At 40.0% G+C, this 10,411-nt stretch overlaps 1 protein-coding gene across 3 annotated transcripts in view; it reads left to right on the plus strand.

The window, feature by feature from the left end:
• The window catches only part of PDLIM7 (PDZ and LIM domain 7), a 162,312-nt gene extending 152,935 nt beyond the window's left edge, over positions 1–9,377 (plus strand). For all 3 annotated transcript variants that reach the window (XM_077472527.1, XM_077472526.1, XM_077472528.1), the window contains exons 10-11: positions 4,087–4,202; positions 6,147–9,377. In XM_077472527.1, the coding sequence (XP_077328653.1) occupies positions 4,087–4,202; positions 6,147–6,233 (203 nt within the window). In that variant the 3' untranslated portion in view covers positions 6,234–9,377. The remainder of the gene's footprint in view (positions 1–4,086; positions 4,203–6,146) is intronic.
• Positions 9,378–10,411: the final 1,034 nt, after the last annotated feature.

Consider the following 10,411-nt stretch of genomic DNA (forward strand, 5'->3'; position numbering starts at 1 on the left):
GCTGTGCTCCATTCATATAATCTTAATCATCTGTTTTTACAAGAACAAATAGATGAATATCATAAATCATTGCAATGTTTCATCAAAATGCAAATATGAAAACACAATTGAACATATGCAATATATGGGTGCAAATTATAAGTTTAAAAGTCCAATGTTTCACCACCACTTTAATACTGTAAATGTAATACACGGTTTCTGAAGTCCAGACCAGTGCCTTGATTAGCAATATATAAGATGTTCCATATTCACTTATGTGACCACTTTTCAGTGAATCCCAACACCAATCACTCTCCACGCTTACATTAATGCCCAGACCTAATACATTTCACCATGCGCATTCCCCCTTAAGGGGTCTCTATAGCTTGACACAGTTTTCAGATACTTCTTCCAAGTTCTTTCTTTAGGATTGCTAATGTTATCAAATCACCCGGGAATCTCTCCATCAATATCGCTCAAATGAAATAGAAACTGTACATATTGTTTTACTGAAATTGAAATACCATTAAACATTTATTAAAACATCAACAACAAAAAAACACTCACAATGTAAGGGCACTAATTCTCAGTAGTGTACCACCTTAAAAACATATTGCTATATATGCAGGTATATGTCCCCTTAACCAGACGCTTGTATACAGGCAGTTCCTTCCTGGTGGTGTGATGACATCCATAAGCTCCGCCTAACACGTTTCACCCTTCCTGTGACTTTTCCTTTGCTCTTGCTTTCAGAAACTGTGCATTACATTTACAGCATTACAGTGGTGGAACCCTCAACCCTCTCACCTGCACAGTGGACTTATGAACTTATATTGTGTACCCATATATTGCATATATTCATTTGTGTTTTTATATTTGCATTTTGGTGAAATATTGTAATCATGTTTGATTTATTATATTAATTTGTGTTCTTTTGATACTGATGATTAAGATTATATGAATGCAGGGCAGCACCTGATAAGTTATTGATTTTTGGGTTTAATGTGGGAATGCATTTTAGAGCTTTGCCGCAACATTTAGAGAATTTGGAAATTTTTGTTGCACTCATTTTCTTATTAGAAGTGGTTACATATAGTTACATAGTTACATAGTAGGTAAGTTTAAATAAAGATCATAGTCCATCATAGCCTACCCTTAAGCAGGCTATCCCCCCCTTCAGACCTATTATGAATGCTGCTGCTAGACTAATACACCTCATTAATCGTTCTCTGACTGCTGCCCCTCTCTGCCAATCCCTTCACTGGCTTCCCCTACCCCACCGTGTAAAATTCAAAATGCTAACCATAACATACAAAGCAATCCACAACCTGGCCCCCATCTACATCACCAACCTCATCTGCAGATATCACCCAAATCGTCCCCTCCGCTCCTCCGATGACCACCTGCTTTCTAGCTCCCTTGTTACCTCCTCTCATGCTCGCCTTCAAGACTTCTCCAGAGCCTATCCCATCCTCTGGAACTCCCTGCCCCAGTCTGTCCGCTCAGCCCCTACCCTGTCCATCTTTAGGAGTTCCCTGAAAACTCATTTATTCAGGGAAGCCTATCCCACACCCACCTAACTGTCCCCGAGCCACCCCCATCAAATCATTCTCTGCAGCTATTACCTTTTGTACCACCACCCCCTCCCTTTAGAATGTAAGCTCTATGAGCAGGGTCCTCCTGTACCTTTTGTATTGTACTGTAATTGTGTTGTCTCCCCTATACATTGTAAAGCGCTGCGTAAACTGTTGGCGCTATATAAATCAATAATAATAATCAGGTTCAACCAGTGTATCAGTGTTGATAATCAGTTCCCATATTCCTGTATGTCATATTCTTTAAGATGTACATCCAAGAGTCTTTTAAAAATATCAATACTTGCTGCTGACACCACCAATTGTGGAAAAGATCTCCAAATCCTTTTCGTCCTGACAGTGAAAAACCCCCTGCACAGCTTAAAGTGATTGTAAAGTCTTGTTTAAAAAAATTTTTTTTAAAATAACAAACATGTTATACTTACCTCCTCTGTGTAGTTGGTTTTGTACAGAGCAGCTCAGATCCTCCTCTTCTTGGGTCCCACTTTGCTGCTCCTGCCCCCTCCCTCCTATCGGGTGCCCCCTCAGCCACCCCTTTTTATGGGGGTACCTAAGCGGAGTCAGAGCTCTGTGTATCCATTCAGACACAGAGCCCCAGCGTGGCCCCCTTACTCCCCTAATTGGCTGACTGACTTTAATTGACAGCCGCAGGAGCCAATGGGACTGCTGCTGTGTCTCAGCCAATCAAGAGGAGAGTCCCGGACGGCTTAGAAACTTGCAGACATCTCTGGTGAGAGAAGGAGCTCAGTAAGTAATTAGGGGTTGCTGTAGAGGCTGCTACATAACAATGTTTTGTTATCTTAATGCATAGAATGCCTTTACAACTCCTTTAAGGTTAAACCGCTTCTCTTCCAATCTCATTGTGTGGCCCTGTGTCCTCTTACACTCCCTTAGACTGAATAGTTTTTTCCTATGTTGGGATCACCATTGAGATATTTGTAAATTGCCATCATGTCCCCTCTCAAGCATCTCTTCTCCAGCAAAAATAAATTTAGTGCTTGTAGTCGTTCGTCATAATTGAGGTCCTCCAATCCCCTTATTAATTCCGTTGCCCTTCTTTGGACTCTCTGCAGCTCCAGCACATCCCTTCTGAGGACTGGTGGCCATAACTGGACGGAATACTCCAGATGTGGCCTAACCATAGTTTTAAAAAGTGGCAGCATTATAATTTTATCTCTGGAGTATATCCCCTTTTCTTTTGCATGCTAAAATTCTGCCGGCTTTGGTAGCTGCAGCTTGACATTGCATGCTATTACTCTGTCTGTCTTCTACTAGGACCCCCATATCTTTATCCATCCTTGATTCCTTGAGCAATGTACTCTGATATTGCTTTTTTACTGTGAATATATCTAAAAAATTCCTTTGGATTTTTTTTTACTCTCCGCTATGTCTCTTGTCTTTTTTTTTTTTTTAACCACCCTGATTTTGTTCTTACGCTTCTTATTGCATTCATTGTAGTGTTGTAATGCTGACAATGACCCCTCCACTTTATATTTCATAAAGGCCAAGACTTTTTACATTACGGTTTAGCCATCCAGGTTTAACCTTCACTCTTTTTATATTTATTTCCCATTGCAATGTACTGTGTTATACCTTTGTTTAATATGTTCTTAAAGCATTCCCATTTTTCTTCCGTGTTAAATCTAGGATTTGGTCCTAATTGATGTGTTGTAGTATTGAGCACAGTTCAGAAAAGTGTGCTTGTTTGAAATTTCGTGTTTTTGTGCTACTCTCGTGCCTCCTTTTCCTATGATTTACACTAAATGTGATCATCCTGTGATTGCTAGATCCCAAGTTGTTCTGTATTGCCACATCTGAGATCAGACTTGGATTGTTCGTAATTAATAGATCTAGCAATGCATTCTATCTAGTCAGGGAATCCACCAATTAAGACATGAAGTTGTCTTGTTAGACATACATGAAATGACGGGCCTTTAATGAGTGCGCTGTCCCCTCTGCCCATTCAATATCGGAATAATTAAAGTCCCCCATTCTGATTAAATTTTCCTGCCTCCCTGTGATAAGAGGTCAAGCTCCTCCTCCTCCTTTCCTCCTTCAGGTTAGGGGGGGGGGGAACTGTACCATACCCTCACTATTAATTTCCCACTTCTTCTCTTTGAGGTTCTACCCACACGGATTCCACCTCGCCCCCCCCCCCTTGTCCTATTCACAATGTCACTCCTCTCTACCACCATTACCTCATTTTTGATATATAGACACACTCATCCCTTTCTTCTACCTTCCTTGTCCTTCCGATACAAGAAATAACCCCGGGATATATGCCAGCCAGTCGTGTGAGCTGTCAAGCCAAGTTTCTGATACTCCTACCAATTCCTCCTTGTGTAATAGCAGCTCCAGTTCATCCATTTTGTTAGCTAGGCTCCTGGCATTTGTGTATAACATGTTGGAGGTTGCACGGAGTTATTTTATTTATTGATTTTAATGTTAATATTTGTACTTGGGTCTATCTTTAAAGTGTTTCAGTAGGACTAACAGGTGTGTTATTGTACAGATTATGAAAAGATGTTTGGTACTAAGTGCCGGGGATGTGACTTTAAGATTGATGCTGGTGACCGTTTCTTGGAAGCTCTTGGATTCAGCTGGCATGACACCTGTTTTGTGTGTGCGGTAAGCACTGCTTTGTTTCTCCTCTGTAAGAACTTATGTATGCTGAACTTAGTATTGTAGAAAAATGTATTCTTAAGATGGAATACAAAAATACAAACAAAGGAAGATGATGGCCCTGAAGTGGAAGTCATTTTTTTATTTTTTTGAAAATAACAAACGTGTTTTACTTACCTGTTCTGTGGAATGGTTTTGAACAGAGCAACCCCAACCCTCTTCATTTTGGTCCCTACCAGCAGTCCTGGCTCCTCCCTTCTGCCGAATGCCCCTGTAGTCCATTCACACACAGAGCAAGGCTTGGCCCCGCCCCGCTCTTTCCTCATTGGCTCACTTGCTGTGATTGACAGCCAATGGCTCTTGCTGCTGTGTGAGCCAATGAGGAGAGAAAGACCCAGAAGAGCTGTTGCTCTCATGCACATCGATGGATAGAGATGGGGCTCGAGTAAGTATGAGGGAGGCTGCACCCAGAAGGATTTTTACCTTAAAGCGGAGGTCCACCCTAAAATGGACCTCCGCTCATCGGAATCCCCCTCCCTCCGGCGCCACGATTGGCACCTTTCAGGGGGGAGGGGGGTGCAGTTACCTGGATAATCCAGGTAACTGCACCCACTTCCGGGATAGCTGTCTGCGGAAAGGGGCGTAGATTACGCCCCTTTCCGCAAGTGCCCGCCCCTTTGCGCAAGTGCCCCGCTGCCTGCTGGGAAACACACAGATCCCAGAGGCAGCGGGGACCGTCCTGATTGCGCCGCGCGCCTCGCGCATGCGCAGTAGGGAACCGGGAAATGAAGCCGAAAGGCTCCATTTCCTGATTCCCATACCCAAGATGGCGGCGGCAGCACCCGAGTGTCGATCTAGGGATCGGCTTCGGGTGCCGACATCGCGGGCGCGCTGGACAGGTAAGTGTCACTATTTTAAAAGTCAGCAGCTGCAGTATTTGTAGCTGCTGACTTTAAAAAAAAAAAAAAACGCGGAGTCCCGGCGGACTCCCACTTTAATGCATAGAATGCATTAGGGTAAAAAACCTCCTGCATTTAGAATATCCTCCTTCATATTTAGCAATAAAGTATTGAAAAGAGTCCAAAATACAATATGTTTAGTAGAGGAGTAGCTCTGAATCACCAGTCTTTGGACTGCTTCTGTGGCACATGTTGCCAGTCCACATCACGTAGTTGGGCACACATCAAAATGATTTACACATTTATACATTTTGTGCCTTAAGTTTAATGCTCAGAATCCCATTTTGTTCTATTCAAAATAAAATTCTACTTTAGAAGTTGAAGTACTTAAAGTTAAAGTTTAATGTGTTTATTTTTTGCCTTCCCTTCATTCCCTATTCATCAATGAGATAATAACATTTTTAAACTGGACATTTCTATTTTCATTGCTTGCCTTATTTTAGGCTCTGTGCTTCTTCACACAACGCAGATAGATTGTGGATGGTGGAAGAAGCCAGCAGGGTGCTGTAGATAGCTTCCTCACAGCAACCTATCTCGGTACTCTCCTCAAAAGCCCTCAGCCCTGATGCAAGCATTGGGTTGGCTCTTGGGTGGTATTATTCCCTAATGGTGGTTGACTGTTGCATTTCAAATTATCATGCTTCTGGACCGGGGGGGGGGGGGGGTATTCTAGAACCCGGGGGGGGGGGGGGGGGCTGCAGTATAACAATTGCCAACTTTAAAACAATCCCACAGACTGCACTTCTCAATGCAGTGTAGGTCCTTGTCAATCAGCTGAGAGCTATACCAAACTGTGTTGTGATGTGGAATTTCCTCAACATGGACTTTTTCCACTGTGAACGTCCTTCAGCTTTTGTTCAGTAAGCAAAAGCCATTAGTCTTCCCTCACAAGGTTTAATGTATTTCAGTGACAGGTATGTAATAAATTCAGCATATTTGCATCCAACACTTGCAGGTTATCATGACTGACTTTTGTTTGTCCCCTTTTTAGATCTGTCAAGCTAATTTGGAAGGCAAGACGTTTTACTCAAAGAAGGACAAGCCTCTCTGCAAGACTCATGCCTTCTCCAATGTCTGAATAGCTGGCTTAACTGCACATTGGCACACTTACACTCTCACAGACACGCACACATCATACACAGTATAGCTACCTGCATGATGTATGGGATCCATAAGAGTCTTGATGGGTTGGACACCCAAATACACATTCATTTATGTTAGGAACCTGCAGTGAATGAACAACGGGCTGGATTACAGTCACATTTCAGCTTTAAATCGAAGGCTTCGTCTATCATAACCGAAGGTGCTAATCATTATTAAGTGATAGTCTCTGCAATTTCTTTTGATTACTTATATTTGGTAAGCGGCAGAGGAAAGAATGTTACAATAAATATATAGCAAACCTCCAGAGAGCTGAAAAAGTCCTTGCTTAATAATTATGTTAACCATTTAAAAAAACATAACACAAAAGGTTACTATCAGCACCGACACTTCAAAGCTACATAGGCGTCAACATTTGCAGGCTGCAAAACTTTTACTTTTGACATTCAGTATTCCAAAGTAAGAGACCTCAGTGTGTACATTTTTAACGACAATAGAAATTTACACTCCGTAAAGTACCTCAGATGAGGTGGGTGACAGAGGAAAGAATGCAGGAGGCACATGGTTGAGAGCTTGCTTGTTTACATAGAGAAAATGGAGAACTATAGCTAGTTTACAATTTAAAAGGGTAGAAAATTGATACAGAAGGGGGGATACTAGAGAGGGGAAGTTTACATAGGGCACAGTTTACAGATTTTGCACACACATTGGCTTATTTATGAACAGTGGGAAATGCAATAACTGTGTTATCAAGTGCAGTAACCCATAGGATCCAGATTACAGTTCGCCTTAATCAGATGAATTTGAGGTTCATTCTGATTATCGTGGCATTCTGTGCTTTACAGTTAAAGTATTTTGTCCTATTTAATAAACCTGACTGTTCTATTTTAATTTTACTTGTGTATATAGATATATAATGCAGCTACATTATACATAGCGGATCCCTGTTACATTTTTCATTTGCCAAGCAGATTTATGAATATAGCGTAGTGAATATTGATATTAAATGTACAACATGTTAGCGTCCAATTGGAGTATAGAATAACTAATTCAGTCTTCATATTGTTCAATATAGTATAGATATGATAGTGTGTGAGCTGTTTTGTATGCACTGATCCATTAGCTTAAAATCCCTGGGAAATCCTTAAGGCATGACATTGGAACTGCAACTCAGGCCATAATATGATGTAACATCCCATGTGGAATAGAAGTCACAAAAAATCAGGGATATAGCAATGTATCTCCTATACCTGTAGGTACAGGTCATATGATGATCTGTCCCTGAGCTATAAAAGAATTAGGCCTCCTGGCTCCCGTATTAGTCTTAAAGTTAGCAACACAACAGGAACAACACCATTGTAAAATACCTTTGCAAGTGCAACCTCCTTCTTTATTCCATGGCAATCCAATAAAGAATCCTAAACTCACTACTCCCCCCATTCCATCTAATTTAATTTAATTGGATTTAAAGTAATATTATTGCAGATAGGAAATACATTCTAGTGTTGGATTAAATTATACACTGGAGCCTTCAAATTGTAATTGGAATAGGAGGGTGTGGATTCAGTTGATTATTTAATTGGATTTTTTTAAAGGAACTGAAGAATTTCTTAAAAAGAAATGTGGTGCACACCTAGTAGACATGACACTGTATCTTTTTTGGTTTGGTCAGTGGAATAGAGGTTGCTGAGCTTCTTCTGGCTTATAAAGAAAGTAAAGCAGCTCACACAAAAAACAGTGTACACAAGCCAAGGTATGCTTAAGCTTCGATAGAACACAGACATCATAATTGTTTTCTATGGTTGTAAGGTGGCATGTACATCTGCTGTCAAAAGTCAGCATTGATTTCATTAATCACTTGTTGGTGACCAAAGATGGTATGTGTAGATCAACCTCCTTTAACAAGGCAGTTAAGAAAGCAATGGAAAGTGTTGTCACCAATTGCAGTCAATCAGGTTTCATTAAGCTATGGCAACAATTAAATATACTCGAGTGTTGGATAGTAGTGCACATTGCGCTTTGTCTTATTTAGTAAGCATGGTTGTCTATAGGGAGCAGGGTTTACTATCCTAAAATCCAATTCTAGCCACAAAGCTCTTTAGTTTTGGATGGTATATAGAGGGGTTATCTTTTCTGTAGGGTAAACTGCTGTATATGTCCCTATTGAGGAGATTTTTATATTAGATTTTAATACTGTCTGGAAAAGAGATTTCTTTTTCTGTTTTGACAAGTCACCCTAACATTAGGAAGTGAGCAGACATTTTTCAAATAGAGGTATCATTCTAAGGTTTGACAGCAGTTCTAACCCTATTACACTCTAGTTAAAACCAAAGTCTAGTACACACCACTATTTATTTGTTTTTTTCATTCAACCCAGCAGAATAAAAAAATGACAGCTCCAATCCGATGTTAGTACAGAGATCTCACCTGCTGTTCTATTGTGTTCTGATGCTCTGGTCATTGCTCTCAGCTATTGGCTGAGAGCACCGATGGAAAGCCAGTCAGTTGCTGTTTTCCAGCATGCTTACAGGCTTACAGAAGCCGGCAATAAAGCTGACTTCTGTCACACCAGCAGGCATAAACATGGGCTGAATTTCGGCCAGATTTTATTGAACTGGCCGATGTCGCCTGTCATTTGACCCATGTGTACTAGGCTTAAAAAAGTTTTTGGCTGTGTTGAACTTTAATGTTAATTATTGATAGACTGACTTTAAACAAGCTTACCATTTTAAGATGTCTCAAACTCTACTTAATGCTAGTTTATTGTTCTTTTTGCCAGCTGTATCTATTTGCACACGTGCAGCTATTTGTAAAGTGCAGTAACATACAACATCCAATCAAATTTCAGTTATTTGTGGCCATATCAGTGAAACATAATTGCTGATTGGTTGACATAGTCTATTGCACTTTTCACACAGTTCATAGCTTTATTAAATTAGCCAAACTAACTATATCTGTCTGAGCTAAGTTGATGATATTCATGCCACTTTAGTGATAATGCCAAATTGATATGACTGATGTACTGTGACATACGTAGTTTCTACTCAGATCTCACTGTTTTCACTTTGCTGTAATGTTATACACATTAATAAATGCTTCTTCATTGATGTTCAACAGATAAGGGTGTTTGTAGCTTTATTGTGCTTGGTTATTTTGCAGCAGGCCGATTTAATGAAAGAAGACATGTGGGGCTTCTGTTATGAATCTGGCTATTCTGTACTGCTGAAGATGCTATTGGTTAAATATTCGCAGTCATAGCAATTCATCTTAGAGCTACATATATATATTTTGCTCCATAATATGTTTGCCTGTTTGGTAAGAAGGTTATTTCGTTTAACGGGTCAATATATCATATTGTTAGTATCTAAGTATATTTTTATGACTGTTTATTTAATTTTTAATGTGACTTTCACATTTTGAAATGCTTGTGTTTCCCTACATTTGTTATTGCATTAAACCTAGAGAATTGTAGAATTTCCACTAACGAAGGGGTAGAATAGCTACTAAATTACTCATAGTTGCTTACAAATTTTGGAGGTAAGGTATCGGCCACATAGGTAGGGTATTGTTTTCAAAGCATTGGTGAGAGCATAGACTGGCATTGTGAGAAGAAGCAGTGAAGCACTGCAAAGCACGAAGCAGAACCTGCATGTGGAATGAGCAAATATGACTGCTATTATGTACAGTTATAATTACAAACTGTACACAGGATTTAACATGTATGACTAGAACCTTAAATCAGTTAATTTTGCAAGCCCTTCACAGCAGGAGCATCTGCTAATCTAGGAAAAAGAATGGAGAACAATTAAATATCAGATCCAACAACAGCAAGTGTAATGGCTAAATGTCAACTGAAACTTGCAAAGTCGCAAAAGGCTTCACTTTCTGCTCCAAAGCCATACTGTAAAACAAAGCACATTTGCAGATATAGTTTATCTCTTGACATTTCATTAGTTTTGTTCTTTTCTTGGATGTCTGCTAGTATACTAGATCCAATAATAATGTGGCCTGGATTTAATAATTTGCAATGCTCATTTTTTATAGCAGAAGAGATTTGGCAATGTACATGCTACAAATCTTTGCGACAAAGAAAAAAGGATGACAGGATTGGCAACACATAACATTTTTTACCCTTTGACACTTTATGTAATTATT

The sequence above is a fragment of the Lithobates pipiens genome, unplaced genomic scaffold (assembly GCF_037356315.1).
Source record: "Lithobates pipiens isolate NorthernLeopardFrog02 unplaced genomic scaffold, aLitPip1_a1.2 Scaffold_8, whole genome shotgun sequence".
Taxonomy (NCBI): Eukaryota; Metazoa; Chordata; class Amphibia; order Anura; family Ranidae; genus Lithobates; species Lithobates pipiens.